Below are 27187 nucleotides of genomic sequence, written 5' to 3' on the forward strand. Positions count from 1 at the left end.
TTGGAGAGAAAAATCAAAACAGAGGAAACCTGCCACCCTCATGGCACAGACTGAACATGAATAATCAAAACCTAATTCCTGCTTGATTTTATCACCAGAGAGGGTGAAATAGGAAGATATATGGGTGCTTAGATGAATACAGCAGTGACCTGGAAACCTCTCAGTGCTTGAAAAATAAACTTGTCGCTATAAACCCCTGCGTTTTCAAACTAACAGTGTATCCCATGCAGAAGGCAGCTGAGGACCTCTGAGGAACTGGCATCTAAACAGCTTTTTGCTGGCATCTATGTAAGAAACATTCAGGCTCTGAATACTATTACTAATATTTTCTTGGGTTATTTAATTTCAGTTCTTGACAGAAAGAGTACCTGAAAGGAAATACTCCAGTGAAAATTCACCTGTTATAGCTCATGTCAGGTATCACTTGCATATTTCTAAGTGTTTAATTAATTTACTTAATGGGTTGGTTACAACTTACCAACCCATCTGTCAAAACAAGATTCAGTTTAACTATAGAGCAATACTTACTGCAGATCTTGCAGAAATCCACACCTCACACATTCAAAAATCCCACTTCAAGCGCCTTGGCCTAGGAGAAAGACAAGAGCAGCAACAGGCACCACCCCAAGCCAGGAGCAGTTCTAAATGGTTGCAGGGCAGGAAGAAAGGTATGCAGCCAGGAATGAAAATGTGAAACCCACTAGGATACTAGAGGAGAACCACACAGCTTATTATAGAAATGCCAAATGCCTGAAAAATATTTCAAACCATAAGCAAATATTTACTCAAAGATTCTATTCAATGTCCTAATTAACTGAGTAAAACCAATTTTGTCTTCTGTGCTTATTGAAAGAATGGACACAATGCTCATTTTCAATTCAAATTTTACTCCCAATGCACAAAGGTTGAAAAGATTTTTTCAAATTTTGAAAACCAGCATAATAATTTTGGTTTTGTATATAAAACAGGGAAACCCAAAGAATACAGAGTTGTGTAACTGACATGTTCCAACATTCAGCATTAACGTTTTGCTCAACTTTATCTCATACATTGATTATTTTCTACATTATCTGCTTCTCAAATTATAACTCTGTACAATACCCACAGACATCTAAGGTTACAATATTCTCAGAAAATACTATGTTTTGGAAGGTTCCAATACTAGTACAGATTACAGTACAAATTAATGACAAGTCAGAGCATCGCTAAGAGATTATTCAGAAGCTTTTACTTTCAGTTCTTATATCACAAAAGACATGTTTAATGTTTACAACAAGTATTAGAAACTGAGATGTTTTTATTTCTGCTATTATAAAAGTAACATAGGAGACCGTTCTAAGCCATCTTCAAAATGCAGACCAATCTTTTTTTTTTTTGTATATAAACTGTACACAAAAAACAAGGCACTATACATTTTTGGATATAAAGTATAAAGATTGATTCGCATAGTTTCTCAAGAAATCCATGCTATAAATACAAATGCTTTGTTCGGTTTAGCACCTGAAGCAGCACTGAGAACACTGATAATTAACTATTTCAAAGAGAAACTTTTCAGAATGCAAAGGAGATACATATTGGTGGTATATCTAATTTGGTACAAGCAACTGCCATCCAGCTACTTTTCTGTAGTTTTGACATGGAAGTCTTGAAAGTGAATATATATTGCATTGTTAAATACATACTTGTTCTATGTGTTTATATAAATATAAATTCTTTATAATCCACAAACTAACAAAATAACACTTTACAAAGATAACTTCTTTAAAAACAAAAATGGCAAGTATTGGATATAGCCAAAGGGCACCTGCAGCAGTAGCTCAAGAAACTACTGTTTAAGTGCATAGGAGAACAGAATTTAAACCCATTACCTTTAAGAGTCAAAATTGAATTCCATTTTCAAAGAGTTCTCTTGGCCTTTTATTTTAATATTACACACCTCCAGATAGGTAGTCACTAATAACTTCAGATTATTTTTATTTGTTCTGCAAATGTAGGGTACAATTCTTCTAAAGGACATAGAAAGTGAGAGTGGACATCCCTTTAGTGCTTACTTCCATGAACACAGCTTAGAAAAGTCCTTTTGCCTTCTTCAGGTTAACCTGCTTCCAAGATGGCAGTGCATTGTACTCCTCTCTTGTCATCTCTAATGCAACCTGCATTTAAAATGATTATTAGCATTAAAATGTTAAAATTATTAAAATGTTTATTAGCAAAAACAACTGATGGGTAGCACAACCAGCAAATCACTTTCTTGCATGGCTAGGCATAGATGCACAGAGTAATAGTGCACCTATTCTTACCTCAAAGTCCTCATCTGAAAGGTAAATTTCAAGCTTCAGTGGATCTACTCCCTCAGGCAGAGGCCTGGCTAAGAGATCTGCTAATGGATACACTGTTTTACACAGTTTGGCCAGAACGTCCTCTACAAGTATTATCTGATTAGAAACATCAGCATCCTGGAAGGAGAAAACAGAGAACAAGATCACAATGCTGAAACCATCAACTGTGCCCATGGCCATCTGCAAATGGCATAGGATAACCTGCTCTGCCTGAGCACAAAGCTGTACACCCAGGTCTGCACACAGGCCAACAGATCTGCCCTACAACAATTTCACAGCTAAAAACAGGTCTGCACTTAGCAGAAGGACATCCTGTACTCCCAGAATCTCAGTTTAAGGCTGAAATCTGTGTTTAGTCATCAAGCCAGCATTTTCTACTAAGGATGGCTACAGAAGACTTACAAAACAGAAAATGTCATTTGTGTTGAGATGCCCCTTGATTGAAAGCTTTTAAAGCGGCCATGTGTAATTTGGCTGTCACTCTGAATCCCAGGTGAGGAAGTAAGTAACAGAGCCCTTGGAGCCAGCTGATCCTTTGAGAGGTGCTTTGCTCCCCTGCACTTCAAATCTGGGGAACAGACAAGAACTGCACATTGCTGCATGACTGAAACAGCTATTCTGTTAAGCTCAAACTCTAGCATATCTCTTTCTAAGAGATGATTCAGGTAACAATTGCCTTCTGTTTTTATCAGAAAAAGAATATGAGAAATTACATGAAAAAATAAAACAGCAATGCCTCTGATATACATATTCCCAGCCAGAATTTAGCTGTGGTGGTGGTTTTTTTTTTTTCCTGCTCAGACTCCTGAACTGTCCTTTCTAAGTTTATCCTCTGGATCTTGGGCTTGATAGTGAAAACAACCAATGTTACTGACAACCCAAGACACAAATACTAGCACTAGGAAAGAGATTATGCAATGAAAAGATTTACCATTTCTGTGATCTCTGCGATGTCTTCCCTGTGCTCCCAACTTGGGAACATATTAGTGAATGTCAGAGGCTCTAGGCCAGCATGAATTAGATAGGATTTTGGGGGCTTCTTTACATTTTTTCCTAAAAACATTCAAAATACAAAAAAAAAGAGGAAGAAATTACAAAAGGTACAATATTTTGCAATCTCACCCACTATCCAAAGTTACCTCCTAAGGGTACTTAATTTTTTCCTGAAAAGCTGAAGCAGTTTAAGGCAGAAAGAATAAATTTTCCAGGATTACTTTTTAATTAATATGGGACCTTTTAACATGTTTTTCAGTATTCTTATACCTGCCTTTTACTGTATCTGACTGCAAAGATTAAAACATATATGCTGAAAATTCCCAATGGCTTCTTCTAACTCAATGCCTTTCTTATTTTACAAAAATAGACTTAGAATAGAGTAAACAGAGTGTGATGGTCTGAAATTAGCCAAATTCAGGTAAATGAAACCTTCTGGTATGCTCAGCAGAAGTGTCCTGCCAACAACCAACTAAGCTTAAGCTTGGAGGCTTAAGTGAGAATATTTAAACTGTTAACTTGTGATTCTGGGGTGTAACACAATAAATAAAGCCTTTCCACTGAGAGCAGAGTCAGCAGAGTATCTTGGCAATTTGGGAATAACGCTGTGACTAGACAAATGGTTTTCTAAGAAAGAGTGAAGAATGTATCTTCAAATAAACACATGTTTATTGCTAACATTGGGGGAGCACCTTTCAGCTCAGGATAGAAGGCATGGACAGGTGTGACACTCAGAGCAGTGGGGCACAGCAATCTGTTACCTTTGCAGTACCGGAGCACCGTCTCCATGGCGCATTTCCTGTCTGTAGCCCACCTGATTCGAGCTGATCCAGTGATTTTGTTCTCCACAGGCCACCAGCCTTGCCACAGGTATACTTCATGGTGATTGTCAACAAGGAAGAGTGCTGCACAGTCAGAAAATACCAAATCCATCATTAGCCACTTACTAGTCTGTGTAATCCCCTAAACAACCCCAGTCTCATATGCTTGTCAGCACCACAACAGGATCATTTCACATCTTACCAAACCCTTTTGTTAATCATCCAGCTAAACTTCAGCTGTACTTTGGTTCTCTGATATAAACAATGTATTTTTACAGCAAGCTTCTGGGATACATACATACACTTGATTATTCCTCAGCATCTTCACAATGGAAAAATTACTGTAATTGCTTAGTCCTGTATAAGCATCACATGCACACATTTTCCTGTGATATATCAAGTTAAAAGTGCTTACAATTACTGAGACACTGCCTGATGCAGAATACAGTCATCTGTTTTCTTGTTACATAAGTATTTTATAGTACATACCTGGCTGTGGGGCAGCATAAAGATCCTCTTGCAAGAATGGCATGGAATTGATGACAGCAGGGTCTCTTGAAGGGTAAACATACTCAGTGGCTGAGAATTCTCCTGATGAACTACTGAGGCCGAACAGGCGGGGCGTGAAATTAAACTTTCCAGGATCTTTAAAGAACAAAAACAAAGAAGAGTCACAACAAAAATGTTAGACTTAATTGCAAAAACTAACAATATACTTTAAAAGTGACTAAATTCTCTGGGTTTTGAAAAATCAGGAAAGACAACCAGATGTCTTGAGGGACTTAGCAACAGCTGTAAAGAAGTCGAGCTGAGCGGCTGGCTGCCATCAGTCTGAATCTGATCCTGGTTAGTTACTATCAGCCATTTCATGACCGGCTGTTTTGCAGCTTAAGTGAAGCAAGCCCATCTCAGAGTTAACTGATAAATTTTCCACTTGGTAAATCAATTCCCCTGCTACCTTTGTTGGCAGTTTCAAAGCAAAGGCTGGACAGGAATGTGTGCAGAACTGCCTCTTAAATCCCTTCAGAAGAGAAGCAAAATATATTGGTAACAGCGTTAACTATTGGTCTGTGCTACAGAGGGGCAGCAGAAGAGGGGGAGAACAAAATGAAACACTTGGTTTTCCAGTACTTTCCATCTAGAACAGTATTACTTAACTCAGCCAGATTTTTGGAAGCATTTCTCTGAAGAACTCGACTACCAAAAAGTTCTTCAAAAACTTTACATTAAATCTGACAACACCACAGACTAGTAAAGTAAAATGTGAGAGCCAAATCCAGGAAGGCAGGTCTACCTTGCAACATGCAATCATAGGCCTTCCGATCTCTCCTCCCCAAAGCGTCCCAGAATCCCAAGGGCTCTGACCCTTCATCACATTCATGAATCGTCACCTTGCTGCTGCTGTGCAGCCCTGCCTCCAGCGGACACCTACAAAACACAAAGAAAGAGTGAACCCAGTGTTCCTGCCCCAAACGGTGCTAACACAAACCTGCTGGCCACTCGCATTAGTGGACCCCAAAAGTACCCTATAGGCTCATTGCACACTTCATACCAGCACAGGCACTTTGAAAAATTATCAAAAAACAAGACGGAATTTCAACAGCTATTCTTGTAGCACTTGGATCCCATTCCCAGAGTGAAGGAGATGCTCACATGAGTTCTCAGTAGGGATTCTCACTGCCTGCTTTTGTAACGGCTGCTGTCCTCCTTGCATGCTTTCCCAAGTTCACTTCCTCTTTTTATTCACAAGGCTGGATTCTAATCCTGTTATCAAATGCACTCTAATTTGCTATTCAGATGTTTAGCATCTCACTCCAAATGGAAAACGACTTTAACTGTAATTAGTACAGTAGGAAGAATGTGGTTGCCCCATCCCTGGAAGTGTTCAAGGCGAGGTTGGATGGGGCTTTGAGCACTGGTCTAGTGGAAGGTATCTCTGCCATGGCAGGGGGATTTGAATTAGATCATCTTTAAGGTCCCTTCCAATTCAAACCATTGTATGAGTTCATCAATAAATGCATTTGACCTCCAGTGAAAGCAATTACAAGATATGAGTTTTCTCTACCAAACCGACCAACCTTCACTCCTCCTCCTGACTAAGCATGCACATGCTGCATTTGTACTTAGAGGACAGCTTTATTTATTTCAAATTTTCTTTGAGCAAGACTACTTCAAGTAAATTGGTAGTCTACATAATCATCTCCAAAATATAGGTCAGACACTCACTGTTCTTTTATTTTATTGGCTGCTGTTCTTCCTACATCCTTGGTGTGAGACTGTGCTTTGCAGCCATGCCACAGGTAGATGAGAGCTTTGTTGATATTGAGGACAATCATGGATGTCCTGGAACGCAGGCTGCTGCAGTGACACGCTACTTCCAGTAAGTTTCCTTCATTGGGAACTTCTCCTCGCACACAATAAAGCCTCCAATCACCTGGAGTAGATAGGAACAGTGCAGCACTATTATAAAATCACATGGGACTGAAAATTCAAAACCTCTGCTCTGGAACAGCTGTTCTTATACTGGATGAATTTCACCACTGAATGCCTACGTTGTCACAGAATGAACTAGCCAAGCACCAGGTTTGGCAAACATTACTTCAGAAATCTTGTGCAGAAAAGATGCCTTCTAAAACCTTGCTACAAGAGTACAAGTATTGAGATCTGAAGAGTTTAACAGAGCAGAAGAGTCAAGTTCTGCTCTTTCATATGGTGAAGAAGGGAAACAAACACAGTATTCCTCTTATTCAGCTCCTCTTCCCCTCTGCACCTTAGGAACATAAATCAAGTGAAAACTGGAACATCTCCAAGCTACAATTCCATTGAAATTCTCCTACCTCAACTACCACATTCAAGGAATATGTTACAAAAAGCAATGATTGGGTAATAAAAGCTTACAGCTTTCTGTGGAGCAGGACTGCTCATAAAGACACTTTTCTTCCTCAGACTGTATAGAAAAGAACATACTTTAAAGCAAATGGACACTTGGCTTAAGTAAAATCAAACAAAAAAAAAACTAGTATGTGCATCAATACAATCAAGTCAGCATGCTCTAGAGTGACAAAATCCATTCTCTGCCTGAAGAAGAAAAAGACTACCTTGAAACAACGCATTGAAAAGCTGTCTCAAGAGTTTCATGGCATTCATTTTTCTTTTCTACAGAGCGTGGAGGTTAAGACTGAATACAAAGCCCTCCACAACAGCTAGAAAAGAACTTTGGGGCTTGAAACTCTTAACTAACAAAAATTTACTTTGTGCATTTTCTTCTTCCTCTTCCCTTCTTCCAGCATGCACAATCATCCCTCCTTGGAAACACTGCAAGAAGCATGGTGGTTCTTTCCCTTGAAGCACTTGTACCTGGAAATTGAAAGCACCACTCTTCATTAGAAAAATTAACCAAGTATACAAAATCAGAAAAACTGGTCTCTATGGATTATTAAAAATTATATAGTTATGGCCACCCACAAAGACAGCTTTCCTTCTATTTTACAATTGTTTAAATTACCACATATCAGCACACAATGGGTTCCATATGTGGCCTGCATATTAAAATAAACCTCTAGCTGGAATCCAATAGTTGAGTTTCAGAGGATAATGGAATACAAAATGAACTGTAGTTTAAATTAGTTTAAACTAACCATTTCTTGAATTTTATGAATTTTTACAGAACCTGTCCACCTTGACTGATGTTCACTGAAACCATTATGGAGATAACATAGGAACTGGAGTAGATTCAAAATTTGCTATAAAACTGGTTTATGATAACATGCATGTTCTTTGCTCACTAAACATTGCATAGCCAACTCCTGAATCAGCTATGTTGCAGAGACTCTCACACTCTTGATCAAGGGCCCTTATAGTTCTCCTCTATGAACTCCTATCTTGCTGGTCATTTCTACGCTGCTGTTAAAAAACTAATTAAAGCAGGAGCAAGGTACAGAAACTAACTTTAAACCACTCATCTTGTATGCTGGTAACAGCGAAGCCACAGCAAAGCCCAAGTCTGCCTAAAGACAAAGCAAACTAGCCTGTCCTTTCAGCTTCAAACTGCATTTGCTAGAATCTCTGCAAACAAAGCAATTAGTATGTAATTACAGAGCAAGCAAATTGAAAATTTCCAATGTGTTTTTTTTGCCTTGGCCTGCAGAAAGTGCTTTTCCTTAGCACTAGGAAGACAGTCCTGCTGTATGAACATGTACTTGAAAGGATGGCATGAATCTGTGTAGCTGTGCTTCACCTATTCCTGCAGGGAAGGGAAAAAAGACCCTCTCCTTCAGCCTTTTTCAGAAATATCCTTAGCAGCAGCATTTTGGAATGACAATCCATAAAGGAGCTTACGTGTCTCTGGCAGCTGGAATAATATCAAAAGTAATTTTGAAGTCTGACTATTTGTAATGGTAAGAACACATTTACAGAAAGGGAGGAGGCAAAAAAGAAAATTCCTGTTTACTGTTTGTGGGTACCCAGACAGGCAAATCTTACCAGGTATGCCATCTAGGAAGCTCACCTGTGCTCCTCTCTCTTCATCAAGTTCCACTGTCATGAGTGCTGATGTTCCTTTCTCACTCACTGTGGAGTGCCTTCCTTGCCAAAAGAAATACACACATTTCTCTTTTCCAACAGCCCGTACTTGTTGCTCTCCTTTTTGTCTGCTTCCAACTGTGAAACAGAGAGCACATGCTGAAGAAAGTACTCTGGCTATAGGTTTAAACAGCACATGATTTAATCTCATCTGCCAGCTCAGCACTATCCCATCCAGAACAGGAAAGAAAAAATGTGCAATTGGAGGAATGTTAGGTCTCCAAGCCAGAGCGTCCCTGTGCAGAGCTGGCACGTCTCCTCAGGTGGATGTGAGCCCACAGGCAGAGATGCCTGTGCTGGTTGGAGAAAGAGATGTAGAAAGACCTGGTACTATCTGGAGAAAAATAACTGACAGCATTTAAGCCAATTTGCATGTCAAATGCATGTCCAGTAATGTTACCAGAAGAGTGCATTAAGGCTCATTTTCCACATTACAAACTGCTCTTTGGCAGCAGGACAGCAGCTGCTTTTTTTTTTTCCCCCTTAAGAATCGGTATTTAGTTGTTTTGATGAGCAAATAATGTTTACAGCAAGTGAAATTCACAACACGACCACTTATAGAATATTGCACACTTCCCAGTGAATAGGGAATAAACAGGTAGAATTAAATCAAATATTTTTAAAAACCCAAGAGTTTTAAAACAGATTTTAAAAAAATGTTAAAACATCTGCCTTGATTCCTGCAGTGCTGAGCAGCAGCCAACTGAAGCACTTAGGAGAAAGCATCCTGTTTTTTTCAAGTTGAGAATACTCAAACCACTGCTCGCTTCTAAAATTTATGGGTTTCATTCTTATCTGTACATCCAGCCCATAAAAGTACTGCCTTCTACATAAAAATTTATTCTGTTTTGGAGTGATTGAATATGTTTTCATCCATTTGGATTAGAAGTCTGTTTACAGTTCAGTACTAGTGTTACCCACTTCTCCCAAGACTTACAAGCTTTTGTATTTTTCTTGGATTTGCCAGTATCTCAACAATTCTGACTAAGACCTACCTACATGTTTTTGGCTAAAAGCCTGAAGTTGTATAACTGTTGTGGTCCTTTCAACCGACCTTAATATATTGCTATTTGGAACAATCAGCTTTAGACTATTTGTCTTTAACTTACCACAAAAACCACCTATTCTTAGTTTAGTGCCAGAAGGGAAGTTCCAATGGGCTTATGGAGCTGACTGGTTCTCAGGCTTTACCTGCTGTTCTCAGGCTCTTTGTCAGAACACTGCTGAGCCTCAAATCCAGATCAAAGGGTTTCCAGCAACAGCAGAAGGGATAGCAAGGGCAATGAGCTGGCAAGGGCTTTTCCTGTCACTGTTACTGATCTCCATAACTAGCAAAGGCTATTTCTTGTTGCTAAGCCTACCTCTCTTGCAAGACATTCAGACCACTGCCATTAGTCCACCTGCTTAGTTATTTTGGTGTTAAGATGTGGGCATAATTCTGGCTTAATGAACTGTCCTGTGCACATGTACACCACCAATGGTGGGTAAAAGCAGAAATAGACAGCATTACATTTGTGTATCAAAAATAACTACAATTTCTTTATTTTCTACTGCTTTCTTTTAAAGAACACACAAAACTTTACTTTTTAACGACCTAGGAAGGCTAAATTGACATCCCTAACCTTTCAAACTGTCTCATATCCATGGAAATCTAGGTCTGGATCTCACCATTTACAGCAGGAGTTTTAGCTGCACTTCTGCATGTTTCAGCAGGATGGAATGGAATTGTTCACTAACCTGTAGTGCTCACCATGTACTTCCACTTCACCACGTATGTATCTCCCTCATGGAACTGCCCTATGCTTTGCTTAGGCAGTCTACTATAATCGAATTCCAGGATGTGCCAGACATCCACAGAGGCAGTGATAATTTCAAACTGCCTCCCATCTTCTCCTTCTACCAGTCCATAACCCCGGCCAATATTCATTCCATCCAAGACTGTGCCCACAGTTGTTTGAGGCACAGCTACCATCAGCATGACATCATATGGTTTAGAGTCAGATCTGGATTCTTCCTGTTAGAAAACACAGAGAAGAGATTTCTTTGAGCACAATATTTTTTTCTTCTTGCCCCACAGTTCCAGTCAAACATTTTGACTCTGGCATATTTCAGGACTTTAGTATCTTGTCATCATTTGATGCCCTGTCAAAGTCACCTCAGCAGTACTCACTGAGCTGCCTGACTCACATATAAATAATAATAATAATTATTATAAATAATGCATAATATATAATCATGCTTATATATAATATATAAACAATACATAAATATAATTCTATTATAATCTATAAATAATAATAACATAAAAACACTCTGTGAGTTCACTGTAGGAAGTGATGTTCTGACCCCTAGGTCAAAGCCCACAAGATAAAAAGTGTGCTCTTGATCCTTGAGCACAAGCTTCCCTGGCTGCTATCCCAACTAGGTCATCTAGTTTGAAATACCTAGCATGCTTATTATATGCACCTTCTGGTGAAGGGATTCACTAGAATTCTTCTCATTGAGTTTCTTCAGTTCTGTCCAGTCAAGAAATTTTTCTTTGAACAGTATCGTCTCATTATGTTCTGTGAGCCTGCCAAACACAGCCCAGTCTGGGCGTCCTTGTCCCTTTCTGTGCAAGGAAACAAGATATAGAATCAAAGTAAACACTGTGAAAAGAGGGCAAGAAAACTTAGTATCTGCAGTGAGACTAAACTCGAGTTACAATACCTGGGTATGAGAGGATTGCATTCTCCTGGGTCCAGAGGATTTATATCACAATTGGAGTAGTCAAAGGTGCCATTCCACAAATGTTTAGCCAGCTGGAATGCCACTTTTCTTTGTGCTAAAGTAACTTCTTTTCCATGCCATACATAAACTTCACTGCCAAAATCAAACACCAGCACCTAAAATCAAAACCAAACAAAAAAAATCAACCTACCATTAGGTTAGGTGATACCCTGATCCTCCAGTTTCCTTGTGCTTAACAGAAACTCCTCCAAATATGAGTTTCTTCAGTGACACTAACAAATAGCACTGCAATACTAGTAAGGACAGGCCAGCGGTCTGCATTGTGATGCCCAGTTTTTGAGGATGACTGGAAGCAAGTAGGTGGAATTCTGTGAGGTGTATCTTTAGGTGGTTGAAGTCACAAGATTAGAGAGCTCTTACTGCTAAAACCTGGGTCTGTTGCATGACTGGTAGCTGTCTGGTTTCAGCAGCTTTCTTTGACATTTAGACCTATGCCTTGTCCTGCAGCCAGGAAAGGCTGACAGAACACACAGTATAGACAAAAATGCAGTGACTTCAGTACTTTCAGGAAAACACATCATATCTTCATTTTAGAAACCTGCTTTCATTCTGGCTTAGATAGGTGAAATATTGTCAGAAGAGGCAAAGTCTGCTAGGGATAGAAATAAAAGCATGTTTTATTTTGTTTAGTTTTTCCAAAGTGCTACTTGTTTTTGCACTTCATGATTCTGGGGTAAGTCAAAATCTTACTGTTGACAAAAGAGGTTTAGACTTCCTAAAATGTTATTTTACTTTAAAGTTAATGTGAACTAATTTCCTGAGACCTGCAGCACACTCTAGACAGCAAAGTGTGCAGAAGCCTTTCAGAAACACAGAGGACTCAGTGCTCAGTGTTCCTCTCCACAAGCATTTGTAGTTGCTGCAAATCATTATCAGTTGCATGTTCCTGCACTTACCACAGGAGCAGTAAGCAGTACAATACCTCTTTTGGTTGTAGCAGGGTACATTTTGGCACCTTTCCCCAGTAGTCATCCTCAGGAATGAGTTTGTCCTCTACAAGGCGGTAAATGCAATTTGTTTCTATTATTGCAGCTTCATACATTTCGTCCTCTTCAGGACTTCCAGCGGCTTAAGGAAAAGATTGTCAGAAATAACAAAAAAAAAAAATTAACTTCAAACTATCTTTACTAAAGAGAACTATTTTATTGTGATAGAGCATCAGATACTGTATCTATAACAATGCTTACACTGGTAATTTGTCTGTCCACCAAGGAGTTTCCAGAAGTCTTTGGCTGCGTGGGTATGGGTATTTATTCCTTCTTCTATAGTCTGTATATAAGAAGCTCTACAGCCAAGTTCCCTCTTTGTCTGAATTAAAGTTGCAAGTTCTGAAGCCTAAGAGATTAACAGTTATCTGAACAGGATTGCTTAAGTCTTTGGAATACTTGTGCAGTATTCTTGCTCAGTGAGAAGGCAAATGAGATATAATACAGCAAATAGCAGAAGAAATGGTTATTATTTATTGCAATAAATAAACAGACACTAGAAAAAAAGTTGCAGAAACGCATTCATTCTTTCATTTGCCTTAAAGCAAGAATTATCTCAGTGGACATGGGAATAAAAGGGACATCCTGCAATTCAGACTGTATTTTTTTTAGTTCAGTCTGTATCCTGAGGATATCCTTTTTATTCCTGCAGTTTCACAAACTACACACTCCTTCACAAACGTCAGCCTTCATTCAGTGCATGACCTAAAACATATTTTCAGGAACCCTGCATATCTTCCTGTCACAGACTCTCAGTTACATGCCACTTTTTGAGAGAACTGGCACTAAGGCTCAATTTCATTAGAGACATATACTGCAATGGTTCTAAAAATAAATAATAAATAAAACCTCACAACACTACTGACCTTAGCTTTTTCTATGACATTTGCAAACTCTCCTACCCACAAGAAACATAAATGTGGAGTTAACAACAGGAAACAGTCTCCACTGTTCAGTGATGAGGCTCTTGGTTCAACTAATCTTGTTTGAACATGTCTTCTTCCTAAAGAGAAAACAAAGCTAATTATATTCCTTCAAATGCTACTATCAAATGTCACGATCTAATTTGTTTTGAATGAAATACAAACAATCCCAGCACATGTGGCAAAATATGTGGAAACAGATTGTTTAAGATTAATTAAAAGACTACTACTGTGGAAAAAGTTTACTCACAGGGAACAAAATAAATGTTGTCTCCTATCAAACTAATATTTCTATTATTTCCTGTTCTTGCTTTAACAACTCTGTGTCCTTCTGGAAAGAAAATAATTAAGTAATGGCAGACATTAGCAAAACTCTAGAACCTTTCTTATTTGCTTAAGTGACATCACAACACAATTTCTGCACGCAGTAAGAAGTTTTAGGAATTTAAGAATTTTAAGAATTTTGCTTTCCAAAGTCTAATTATTTGCAGAATCAGATATGTTACTATGCACTGTAAGGGGAAGTGGATCAAGAACACTGTCACATCATTTCCAAGTTACATTGAGCACTGGAAGAACAGGACAGTTAAAATTTTCTGCAGGGGATAGCCAGAATATCTGAATTATTCTGTTTTCTCCTTGGGAAACACACACCAGTGGACCAATGCAAACCTATTTGTAAGGTTTAACTTCATTACACAATTATCACTCATGTTTTCCGGTTTTGAATATAAATCTTGACCAGAAGATCTAGAACAAGCTAAGCATCTAAATTTGGTAACAATTTCCATATCTTACATTCAGCCTACTATTTATTGAAAGTAAAAGCAGTTCCAGCATACCTTTAATTTGCAGGAGCATTAGCTTCTTGTATGGCACAGCACTGTTGTTAGAGTTTTGCTCTGTTAGATTAACACTCCGCAGGCTAATGTTGCTGAAGTTCTCTTTGCTTGCCAGGCCAGCAAGTGCTACTTCTGAGAAATTTGAATTTGTAGACACTTGTACATAAAAAGAAATTGGAGGAAAGACAAGCAGACAGATATAAAATTATAATAAAAAATTGGTTGTTGCATTAAGAATATAATTTCTGCCCATTATTTCCAGTTTTTCTTCTTCTCCATAGCAACAGCAAAGGCAAGTTGAACTCAGATTAACCACTAGCCCAAAAGCTTTGTGGGTTTAGGATTACCTAAATTTCTAGATATCATCCAAGAGTACACTGTCAGTATCAGAATTATACTATTTGGCAGAAATACCAACTTTGCTAGGAACCATCCCACCCAATGTTTTGTGAAGTACTGTGTAGATCTTCAATGCTTTACAAATAATTAATAGAAGACAGCACAGAGACAAGGCTAATTAACTGTAATTCCCTTAAAATTTGGCTGAGACAGTGTGATGCAACACCCATTTACATGTCAAAGTCTTAGCTTTGTTTTACTGTAAACTTACAGCCCAGATTCTTGGCTACTTTTGTTTATTGCTCAACAAAAGACTTTCAATTCATTCACTTTATGAATTTATAACTCAGGGAAATCCTTCTTGTGAGATGGCAATAAAGTATTACATATATAGTTAGCGTTTTCATCAATACAGTCAATTGTTAAAGATGATCTTTCTCTACTCAAGTGTAATAAGGAAAATTTGTACACCAAAATATGAGTGGCAAGAGAAATCTTTGAATAAATTTTACAGTGATGTCTTTGCTGTCTGTCTGGTTGTCAGGAGAAAGCAACTCCACAAGTAAAACACCTTGTATAAGCCCTTCCACAAAGCACTGATCCTGTATGGAAATTAATCATAAGGAGTCAAGAAGGCTAATTCCACTTTCTGGGAGAAAATTAGGACCCAAAATTGAGGCCAGCGTACCTGAACAAAAGTTCAACTATTCTTGCTAGCTCTCACCCCAGCATAGCAAAGTTGGATCTGCTTTCCTTGATCTCCTGTCCTCATCCTGCACACACTGCAGGCATTGTGGATCTCTCTCTCTCTGCACAAGGTGACTGTACTAAAAATAAATTATTAAATCTGTGTACAGGAGGTGGCTCTAGGTAGCTTTCCCTGAGGAAGTTACACATGCCCTTCTCTACATTTCACCTTATACCTCAATCAATTTATTGCCACTCAGAGAATATATTCCATTCCTTCAGTTCAGTTTTTTTGCATTGGGACTTTTTTTTTAATTAAAAAGGCAAGATGGTGTCTTGTACAAATCATCCTGCTAGCATACTTTTTTCTACTTTCATTCGCTTTGACTCCATGAAGGCAACATTCAGTCTTTGTTCAGTATATTCATGAAGAATATCTTGTCTTGCTGCAAGCATTTTCAGGGGGTTCCTTGAGGACTGGACTCGGCGCGTAGGCCTGACTGCGCGTTTGTGCTCTGCTACAGAAGATGTCAACCTGAAAAACAAGTACTGTTTATAAACATCAGTTAATTTTTCTAGTCCGAATCATCTAATGAGAAGAAATCAGGATCAGTTCCTCAATTCAGGCAGGAGCATGATTTCAGAAGAAATGGACGTGCCCAGCACTAAGATACCTACAAGATGACCTAGAGCTGAACATTTGGAACACTGCCCTTGTGTCTGCATTCAAAACAATGGGGAAAAAGGAACACTTACTTTGGTGCATAAGGATCAAAGATGGCATCAAAGTCCTCATCAAGGTCCAAAGGCACTGAGGAGGAAGGGAAATCCACATGGCGATAAAATTTGGAAAATGTTTCATCATCATCCAGCTTCATCACCTCTTTCACAGATCTTCCTGTAACTGTCAGCACTGTCTCTTGCATCCCAGCAACTGCAGGAATAAAACACCTCAGTGTAAATAATCATACTAGAGTTTCTAACTCTAGAAAAGATAAACATGGCTTGTTTGGTAGTTGTCTGGGTAATTTCGTTTTCTGATGTGGTGGTGGTATTTTGGTTTTTGTTGGTTTTTTTGTGATAGTTTTTTTAATTGATGGTAGAAAAGCGTGTTGATAAAGAACACTAAAACAATGTAACTGCTATTCACATACAATAATCATTATACAAAATAGTAGGGAAACATGGCTAAATGAAAACTTGGACTTTATAAATGAGTTGCTATAGTATGATGATGTATGCATTTTAGGGTCCTGTATATTCCATCTTGTTCCCAACTATGTGATTCCTACCTTTGGAAATACTACAGTCACCAGGGGAAAAGTCACTACTTCAGACTAGTGAGCGTGGCACAGTCATTATCCTACACTAGTGCCTCCTATACTGAAATGTGAATACATTTGTTTATGATACCTGTTACACTATAAATGATATAAATATTTTTGTCTTACAAATGGAGGACAGACATATGAGATAGAAACACCAGACAGCTCTAGAGAGTTTCATATAAATAGCCAACAGGCTGTACAAGGAAGCTGATGAGCTGCTACAGAGAGTCAACTTTCAAAAAAGCAGGAAATTGAATTGTGCTTGGGAGCAGCTTGGTATCCTATTTTGATTTTAATAGGACTAAACTACATTTAAAGATGTTACACTATATATGGCAATATGGTTCAGACTGGTTGTGTGCTCTTAGGAAGTTCTACCCTACAGAAGGATGTGCACATTGCTTTTAGAGAATTAAGAAAGTTATTTAGGCGTCTGTGATTTATTCTACTGCATATTTGTAATGCAATCATGAACAGCTTTTCTTGTTAAAATTTAGCAAAGACTGAATCACAAAAATAAAATTATCATTAATTGCAGTCTGAGCAAAGAAATACTCAGTTTCTGCTACCAGATATTTTAACTAAGGGGTATTTTAATCGATTTACTAAAGTCAGAGAGTGGATACAATGCCATCCTTTGTAACTTTACCAACCTTTGTTATTCAGCCTTCCCAAGAATGACTCCAACTTGTCAAGCTTCATATCAGATTCCAACTGCATATCAGGCCTGGCTTCAATTTCTAAGGAAACCAGAAAGTAAAACCTGTTAATTGAGAGGAAGTATATAAGCCTGAATGTATTTCAGCCATTTTTATTTCTTACCTTCCAAGGGCTTTGTAACTGGAGTGGTGGACTTCTGCCGGAAAGGGGATGCTACTGGTGTTAGTGCACTTGGAGAAGCCAGGCCTGCACAGGGACACAGAACATAGGAAATGCAGCCATGAGTAAGTCTGTGTTTCCAACAGTGACAGCAGAGAAGCTATTTGGGGAAAGCAGATAAGCCTGGCTACTTCCTACAGCCCAGCACACTTCCCCAGCCTCCCCAGCTGAGCTGTTGTATTAGGGATGGCAGAGGGCTCTGCCTGCTCCTTTAATCAACAGCAGCCTCAGAAACCAACCATTCACAAGAACAAAGCTTCATTTCCAAGTGTCTCCTAGCAAGCTAACACAAGATATATTGGCTTTCTCTGGAATACAGTAATTTTGCTCCTTTTCAAGGTAGCAGTAGTTCATTTGGTCTACATTTTGGGCTCTAGCTGTACCACAAGCTACATTTAAAAAAAACATGGAAGTGTTCTGAAAAAAATGGTTTCGTTAGCAGGGAAGTCACTGTGAACTTGCTAGGCACCTTCACCACCACCACCCCCTTTATAAATTTAAGCACATCTCTATTAATACACATAAGAGGATGCATCTGACTTGTGAACGTTGTCTCTGGTTTTCGCAGAAAATCTTGGGCCTTGTTGGGTTTTTAAGAACACATAGAAAGTGAAGTAGAAATGGAAGTTAGAGTCTCCACCATATCAAGCACTACCCTCTCCTTTTGTTGTACTTTCCTCCATCCTTTGCAGTAACTATCATAAAGCAATTCATTCTGATGAATAGCAGATAAAATAAGCATGTATTTTTTAGTTTTAGCTTTCATGTGAATCTACACTACTCTAGTAAGAAAACTGCTTGCTACAGGAGTTGTGGGTTTTACTAGGTAGAAAAGCATACTGAGGCAAAAGAACTGCACCTCTTAACTTTTGTTGCCTAGACTTGCAGTAAATGGGGAAACAGTCATTTACACTTTTCTCTATTATCTATTTTCCACTTAGCCATAGTTTACTAATTACTGAGCCATGTAAGTTTAAGCTTTTAGTTATTTTGATCACATTAAACCAATATTGTGCTGGGAAAGCACATACTAAACATGTTTCCACTATCTTTACTGCAAGGCCTAGCAATATAATTGACATAATTGTTAAACACCAAGTTAAATTTGGAATATAGACCCGCAACAGAATACAACTAGGTAGCTTTTTTCCCCTGTTTCCTAAGAGACTCAAAATTCCAGCAGATTTTAAGTCAATGGGAAAAGCCTTCCTCAAGACACACTCAAGAGGACACAGCTCTTAAGCAGCTCTACCAACACATAATACACAAGACCATACTGAGAACTGCTTAGGAAAGGATCACCTTCCAATTAGGACTGAATAATTTTCAGCCATAAGAAGCAATTAAAATACAGCATCTGTGCACATGCATATAACAAAGATGTTATTTTGCATTTCTTTCTCATAATCTCTTAATTTAAAAACTCATAACAATAGTTCATACTTTCAGGATACAAAAGAGTACACATATAACTAATCCTACTTGGGCTACTTTTATTGATTTCACTGTCATTGTGTTACCTTGCTTCTTCAAAAGAATGATCATAGCACCTAAAGAGATCCTTTCAAGATAATTTTTTTCCTCATTAAGGAGAGAACAAACAAACAAACAAAACCTCAAAGGGCAGGTCCGTGGACAACGAAACAGTTTGTCTTGGTGATCCTCCAAAAAGGGTTACTCTTTAAATAGTGACCAACTGTCATTTCTAGCAGCAAAACCATGTAAACTGTAACCAGCAGCTAAAATATGTTACTAACAGAGGTAGTTCCTAATATTGTTTATTTGTTTGCCTGCCAACAGATTGTAGCTTGGATTGCAAGGAGTTAGTTACTCCTGTTGCAGTATTGCCCTTGCCCTACAATGAGTTTTTTTAATGGTTATACTTTAATTCAAGGTTCATTGTCACTGTGTTTAATAACCAAGTCCTTGTAACAACACAAACCCTAGTATTCATTAAGCACAGGAGATCAGTTTAGGTGCCTTCTTCCCAAAGCTACCATCTTCCCAGGTATGCTGCATGAACAGCTGCATTCCTACCATGTACAGCTTTCAGAGACTCCTGTCCACTTTAGAAGAATCATTAGATCTAGAAACAGTGACTGAATTCAAGAGATCCCAAAAAAGTCAACATTGCTCCCTTGTAATTTCTCCTCTGGGTTTTATGCAGAACCAGGGAATCTTCAGCCAAACATAACACTTCAAGCTGTTGTCCAAATCAGCATCCATAAAAACAGTACTTGTTGGCTAAATATTCCCAGTGATCCTAGGAGTGGGGGAAATGCCAGCAACAGAAATAACTCGATTTCACAACTATCCTCTGGACAGTGCAGCTGGGTTTTCAAAGGAATAATAAGTAAGAAAGAATAATCCAACTATGCCCTGTGGGTTGCATTAGAAGGAAAACCAAAACCATATATCCCTGTTCAAGTGATAGATTTCCACCAGCCAGAGAGAGCCCAGTAATAAGTGGGAGTACAACAGTGCAACACAAAATGGATCAATACACGCCCACAAGAAACAAAACTGAACAGCTTCATGACACAATATTCAGACAAAGATAGACAGTCTTCCTCTTGCTAAATACAGATGAAGTTTCTGCATAGCTTTAGTTTGACTTTATTTTGACTAGACAGATAAGAGGTGTCTTATTTATACTGGGACCATTTCATCACTGACCTTTTTTTACCATTCGGCCAGCTACAGTGAACTGTGTGGAGTCATTGGCTGCTCCTTTGCCCTTGGACTTCCAGGCTTCTTCTCGAGCTGTAATCAGGTGTTTCCTCTCCTCAATGGTCATTTGACTCTCCTGGTTATCTGACATTCTTTGCTTTTTGGGAGAAAGAAAGAAAGAAAAAAGAGATATTTTAAAAAATGCTAAAGACATAGCTGAAGACTGGCTGAACATTGCAACTGCCAGATGCAGAGGGAAGGGAGCAGGGAAGAAGCTGCTGAAGTGAAGTCACACACACAGCCTGGTGACCCTGTGGTGCTTTGCTGCCTTGCTGCCCCATTACACTGTGAGTACAAGGTTTTGGTCTGTGCTCTTTAACCTTTTCTTGAGACTACCAGCCAGGGCAGACGGCACTCCTCTACACACAGCAAACTATTCACTCTGTGTATGAAATAATTTTCCAGGCCTTGTTCTTCTGAACCATGACTTGCTACACAAGTGAGATCACTACTGACTATGAACAGATGTTTTCAAGTGTGCAAATCTGCAGGTGGCGCACAGAAAAACAAAGAAGTGGTGTAACTCCAGTGGGTGATTCCTAATCAGCCTCTTACAGTAACTCAGTTCTCCAGGCAGGATTAGCAGCCTCTCCAGAGACTGCTCATTTTAGTTCTTAAGTCAGCTTGTTCGACTAAACATTTTTCCAAGGACTGTGATCGTCTCTACCACTCCCTCTTTTTTTTTTTCCTAGGTTATCTTTAGCTTCCCTTTCTTGCTTTAGAGGTTGGCAGCCAACAGTTGGAGTGATTAGAAGCAGAAAGTGCACTATCTCAGTGCTCTTCTCACACAGAAGGATTGATGATGCTACATAAAGTAGGAAAGAAACTGAATTTACATACTCTGCTGTAGCTAGGTCAGGCCAAAGGACTATTACTTTAATATACTTTATCTTTAAAAACTACCAGTATTTCAGGGATTACACTGCATAGAAATCAAACATAGAAGTATTTTTAGTGCATGGAACTGTCAACTCTAGACTTACTTCCAAGTTGATGCTATTCATCATTTTTCTTCACAACCTAGCTGCTAATTGAAAAAAACAAATTAAAATCTCAAGCTTTAATACCACTCTAGCTCAGAGAACCACAGAAGGGAAATGTGAAAGTATGCACAAGCTTGCTAACACAAACATTCTTCTCCTTTCAAGATACAAAGAAGATATTCTTATTTTTTATTTTCTTAAAAATCAATCAAATTAAATAAATAAGGCATTTTATATAAAAACTATCGTGACTGCACGGGACACTCTAATTTAGACTTTGTACCTTTCAGCATTTACCAGGATCAGTAGACATCAGCCAGAAGAATGAAGACAAGCCAAGAAATGGTCTGTACAAGGACTAGGACAATGAGAGGCCTCCAGTACTTCCCTCTAGTCCCATATATTTTTGCAGCCTTCTGCAGTAACACTTCCTCTCAAATTATCAGGAAAAGAGAGATGAACAGCCAGACAATATGACTGCAAGCCATGATAATCAAGATTAAAAACTCTGACTTTTCCCTAGAACTCCAAAATGTTCAATAGAAATAATAACATAGAGTTCTATTCAGTATCATTTCCTCACTTGTCGAAGTCTCTGAATGCTTTAAAGAAAAACACTGAAGAAATGAAATAAAAACTCTTTCATTTCTTCCAGTCTCTACCCATTCCAGTGTCAGCACAGCCAGCTCTAGGATGAAAAAGTTGGTAGAAAAACCCACAAAAATATATTAAAGGGGACCTGGGCAGGAAATTAATAAATATCTAGTGAAGCCACAGGTAAAATTTATTACATAAAATAAATACATTTAATTTTGTTAGGATGCTGACTCCCATTACAATATAAGGGAAGTGAGGGAGATGCAGAAAGAAGTAAAATCATAATGGATTTGGTTTTGGGTTTTTAAACCTACAGGGGTCTTAATTTTGGATTTTGTCTCCAGTAAATATCTGCCGCTTCAGAGTCTACAGAGCTACTAAAAATTCTGAAGATGCAGACCTAGAAAGTATGTGTGTTAATCACTACACACATGAATTGCCAGAAAGACTGTCAGTAATTCTGGAGCTGTGTCAAAGGATTGAAGAAAACAGCTGTTGGACAGGAGAAACAAATGTTTTTGTTTTGTTTTTTAATGGAAGATTTCAAGCTGTTCCATTGAGCAAAATATCTTTGGAGTTTCTATCCCTGCCTCCCTCCCCCCCACCCCAAAAAAAAAAAAATCAGACTGGGTGCATATGTTACACAATTTGGAGTAATTCCATTCTAGATCTCTTCCTTAATCCATGAAGACTCCTACTTTAATCTATCATTGAACTAAAAAAATATTAACTAAATAAACACCAAGCAATTCCCAATCAACTTCATTTCCCATAACAGTCCTGCTGAAAAACAGAAGTATATGCCACAATTAAATAAATAGTTATTTTCTATAGCTAGAAAGCTAATATAAGCCAACACGACTGTCAAAAGAAATTTCAGACAAAATCCACCTACTAGTTGGGAACAGTTTAGAAAGCTTTCAGAATTGCCACATGGAGCATTTGTGGAGGAATTAACTGGTCAAAGCACATTCTATTTGGGAGAAAATATTTTAAGAAAACTAAGCAAGTTAAAACTCGAGAAGCTTTCAAGTCTAAATTTTATTTCTAAGTTAAAAAGCCAATTTATGATATAAAAGAAGAACCTCAAATTTTCTGCTCTAAAAAGTCAAACCAAAAATTACTATATCAAGAATAAATAAAAATAACATAGAAAAACTTGGGAATAAAACAGCTCTAATGCAATTTTTTTCATTAAAAAAGTGGTTCCTTTCAATTAAATATTCTAATTTATGGTGTACAACAGATGGATGTGTTCATTCACCTTAGACAAAATAGCTGGAAAAGGAGATGCCCCAAATCACAAGAATTAATTTTTTCAAAAAGCCTTTGAAAATGGGGAAATAAATAGGATAAAATCTCAGATGTGGACAATATTTAGAAGTAAAATGAAAACATGTAGGAACAGGTCACACAAGCTATGGGCTGTTCCAGACACCCATGAAAAGACTGCTGCAAAGACAATCAATGAAGAATCAAATCACTGGCACATAATTAATGACATTCCACATGACATTATGGAAAACAGGTTTAATCAAAATGGTAAGTTTGATGAGCTCAAGTATGATTAAATATATTAACACAGTTGCCTCTGATTTCTTTAATATATTTGAGTTAATCACAGATGACATTCTGAAGCAGGCTTTTTGGAGCAATACAAAAATATCAGAACAGCTTACAGGCTGTAAACTGGTTATCTGGCTGAAAAATTATTTCTAAACAGGAAATAGCCATGCAAGGATCTGATTCATCCCAAATTTGATCAAAATGTTTTCATGAACATGGAAAACAAAAGATGTCATCTCATCCCCTGAAAAGACCCTCATGATGACAGCAACATACAGAAGAATAATGAAGATAAAGAAGAGATAATCACATAAATGGTTGAGGGAAAAAAGGGATATCAGAAAAGTCTGGTAAACCAAGCTTTTAAGTGAAATGTCATTTGAAAAGCAAAGAACAAAAATAAAATAAACCAGCCAACCAAAAAAAAAAAAAAAAACCAAAAAAACCCCCACAAAAAAAAACCCAAAACCAAAAAAAAACCAACCCAGCCAATCAGGAGGACAGAAAAAGAAGAGAGACAAAACTCCCATGGAAAGTTGTTCTGAATAGATAATCTGTACAGGAATAACTCATTGATTTCCCAACTCCATGCTTCTACCCAGAATGCTGACAATTTTAAAAGGTTTCAGGAAAGGGCTGAAATATATATATTTTTTTAATCTACCTCAGATTATATCAGATAAATATGTATTTTCACTGAATAAAGGGTTAAGAGTTACATTTAACACAGTAAGAAAAATAACATATGAAAAATTATTTAACATTGCCAAGAATTTTCTGTAGGCTGACAGTTTAGGATTAAGACTGCGTGTTTTCCTAAAAGATTCTGTTTTCAGTCTGGGAAGGATTTATAGACTCGATGCAAGAACAGTTAGAAACAGGGATTACATTTTCCCACTGCTTGGCTAGGTTGGATGATGATATTGGTCTTTTCTAGCACTGCAACACATTTTCTGAGGGTATGGCAGGCACTCCCCTGCTCATGCTAAGGAAGGGACCACATCTAGGCAAGGCTCTGTCTTGTACCCTACAATTTTGAAATCCAAGCAGTGTCCCTTTAGGTGACTGAGAAAGAGTGGTTGGTTAGCATGCTGGTGTGCTGATTGGTTTAATTGGGTGGTTTTGTTTGTTTGTTTGTTTTCCAATACAAGAAATAAAGTAATTAATGGTTTTCTATGTAGAAGATCAAGACTGCCCCTACCTGGGGGAGTCCAAACCAAGAATGAACACAAAAAAATATTGTTTTTTCAAAAGAGGGTTCCATTTAAAATCAATGCTATAAATCACATAAAAGAATAATTCAAAAAGTACCTATTTGGTTTTTAATGCAAGTAACTTCTCTAGTTTAAGCTCCTAAGACAAAAAACTAAAAAAAAACCCAAAAAACAAACAAAAAAACCTAAAAAAAACCCCAAAAAACAAACAAACACAAAAAAACCAAACAAACCCACCCCAAACATAAGGAGAATCCAGCAGTTGTTCAAGTAGTAAAAAGTCTCTGCATTGTTTTCCTCCGCAACTTTATATGGGCCTTGTTATAAAAGAACATGGAGAGAAAACTCCAACGCAAGCATATGGCTTTCTGTGCAACACTGGTTTGAGGAAAACAGAATGCACTCACCTCATGTTTGGCACAAATAACAAAGTGATTATCTGTGCCAGAAAACAGAAAAACCCAAACAAGTCTGCATGTTCCTTGACCCTGTGCTAGAGGAAAACAGCTAGCTAAGATGTAGCTCACCACAGTCAATGGAAAGATGAATACTTTTTTACTGTCTTCCTTTTATGAAAGATGGAATGCGCTCATTAAAGGGGCTCCTCTCATTACTGGAGGGTTATTATTAAGTTAAGACTATATTGTTATTTTCTAGATACATAAAGTTGGCTAACTCTCACAACAAAATTATTTGGTGATCTGAAGTAAAAGAGCTATATTAAATCCAGAGCTTATAGGAAAGAGGTAATACTAACACATTTACTAAAATGTTACTAAAAGAATTCAGTCCAAAATTTAATGTTAAATTAAAAAAACTCATAGTAAAAGATCATATTAAAAACCAGCTATGGAAGTGAATGCGGAAGTGGTAATTATCAGTCATCTAAATGTTTATAATATATCCAGTAGCCTCATCCTCAACCCAGCAGTGAGCATCTGCTTCTTGAATTCACTGCCATTACCCATGGTGGTCAGGAAGCTCCCTGCATGCAGCACAAACTGTGGGAATGAAGAACCCAATGGATTCATTGCAGTACAGGAACCACAAGTGTGAGCTGGGAGGCAAGGGACAAGGAGGTGTAATACAGCAGAATTTGATTTGCATAGATCTGTTGAGACCTTCCAATGAGCTCTCCTTGTTTTCTTGTGTTTTTCTGCAGCTTATTTCTTTTCCCACTTCTGCCTTTACATTTTTTACCTCTGATCATGTGAACCAGGTACAATTTGCTCAGATCAAAGTCTAGTATTCCACTGTTCAAAGACAACTTCCTTATATTGCTCTGGGTGCAGAAAGTTTGTATTTCTCAGTATCTATTAATTCTTCAGATTGTCTGTGATGGAATTGCAGAGGTACAGACATGATACTGAGGAACACTTCACATGAAGCTTCTCTAACATTTTCTGAAGCAGCAGCAGAACTCTATTCCCAAGCAAACACAAAGTTAACTCTACATCCACAAGTTGCTTTAGGAATCTGAATATAATTTCCTGTCTCACTCCTCCCTCCAAAAATGGAATAGAAAGTTTATATAGCATTTCACCTTCCATCTCCAAGGATGACGGTCATCAGAAATCAGAGATCTTGATTCTTTCAAACTAGTACTACAGACCTTAAAGGAAGAAAGAGAGAGAAGCAGGAAGATGGGATAGTCAGAGAATAGAAGCAGGACATGCCAAGGCAAAAATCCTTCACACAGAGACTAGGGAAAAGCACTATGGGAAAGTTCACCTCTGAACAAAAGCAGTTTTTCACAGTCAGTAAATTAGATGATGTTATGTCTCACATTGTACATGCACATTTCTTACAGGGAGGTCAGGGTACACAGCATTTTATTCTAATAAAGGCCGTGTAGTTACGTACTACTCCTTTTATATACTTCTTTTAGCAACTTACAAGTTTTCAGTATTTTAATTAATTCAATTATGTTTCCTTCCTTTACTTTATTACCTATACAGTCTAAGACAGATAGAGAATTTTTAGAGAAGCAACCATAAGAAATATAGTAGCATAATGTATATTGAAGAAGAGTACACAGCATAGTGGCATAACATGCTCCTTTAAAGCTACATTTACTGAGCTGATTAATCAGTTAAGAGGATTATTAATTTTGTATGTTAAAAAACACTGTTAAAATGTGCTTACTTGAAATTGTTGAGCATTTAAATTGTGCAAACTTTTGCTCACCTGATTAATAGGTAGAAAAGGATGAAATTTATGGAGAGCAGGTATAACAGGAGAGTAAGTAGAAGCATATACAGGCTCCTATGACAAGGACAGAAGCAGAGCAAAGGAATTAGAAAAGAACTGGACTACCAGAAATGGAAGTGGGGGAGAAATAACTCCTCTTTCCCTTATTTCTTACTAAATCTTTTGATCTTCTAGAAATGTTTTCCCTGTTGGAAAGCAGAGATCAAAAATGTTGTCATAATACAACAGCATGTTTACCAAAGCCATTCCATGCAGGAATTATTCAAGTTAGTAACAGTATCACTGCAACCCAACACAGAACAAGCACAGCACAGCTGGAAGATACACTTTTTGTATGCTGATAATTTTTATATGTCTCTGTTTTCATGCACCATTAAA

At 37.9% G+C, this 27187-nt stretch overlaps 1 protein-coding gene across 2 annotated transcripts in view; it reads right to left on the minus strand.

Moving 5' to 3' along the window:
• Nucleotides 1-867: 867 nt before the first annotated feature.
• SVIL (supervillin) overlaps nt 868-27187 on the minus strand; it is a 54632-nt gene continuing 28312 nt past the window's right edge. For both annotated transcript variants that reach the window (XM_062506974.1, XM_062506966.1), the window contains 21 exons: nt 20185-20335; nt 17452-17535; nt 17283-17369; nt 16058-16235; nt 15664-15836; nt 14276-14431; nt 13377-13513; nt 12712-12859; nt 12447-12592; nt 11444-11619; nt 11201-11345; nt 10472-10748; nt 8661-8812; nt 7405-7510; nt 6380-6587; nt 5448-5581; nt 4643-4798; nt 4094-4237; nt 3271-3392; nt 2301-2456; nt 868-2153 (listed from right to left, as the gene is read on the minus strand). In XM_062506974.1, coding sequence (XP_062362958.1) covers nt 2067-2153; nt 2301-2456; nt 3271-3392; nt 4094-4237; nt 4643-4798; nt 5448-5581; nt 6380-6587; nt 7405-7510; nt 8661-8812; nt 10472-10748; nt 11201-11345; nt 11444-11619; nt 12447-12592; nt 12712-12859; nt 13377-13513; nt 14276-14431; nt 15664-15836; nt 16058-16235; nt 17283-17369; nt 17452-17535; nt 20185-20335 — 3123 coding nt within the window. In that variant the 3' untranslated portion in view covers nt 868-2066. The remainder of the gene's footprint in view (nt 2154-2300; nt 2457-3270; nt 3393-4093; nt 4238-4642; nt 4799-5447; nt 5582-6379; nt 6588-7404; nt 7511-8660; nt 8813-10471; nt 10749-11200; nt 11346-11443; nt 11620-12446; nt 12593-12711; nt 12860-13376; nt 13514-14275; nt 14432-15663; nt 15837-16057; nt 16236-17282; nt 17370-17451; nt 17536-20184; nt 20336-27187) is intronic.

This window comes from Cinclus cinclus, chromosome 1 (assembly GCF_963662255.1).
Source record: "Cinclus cinclus chromosome 1, bCinCin1.1, whole genome shotgun sequence".
Lineage (NCBI taxonomy): Eukaryota > Metazoa > Chordata > Aves > Passeriformes > Cinclidae > Cinclus > Cinclus cinclus.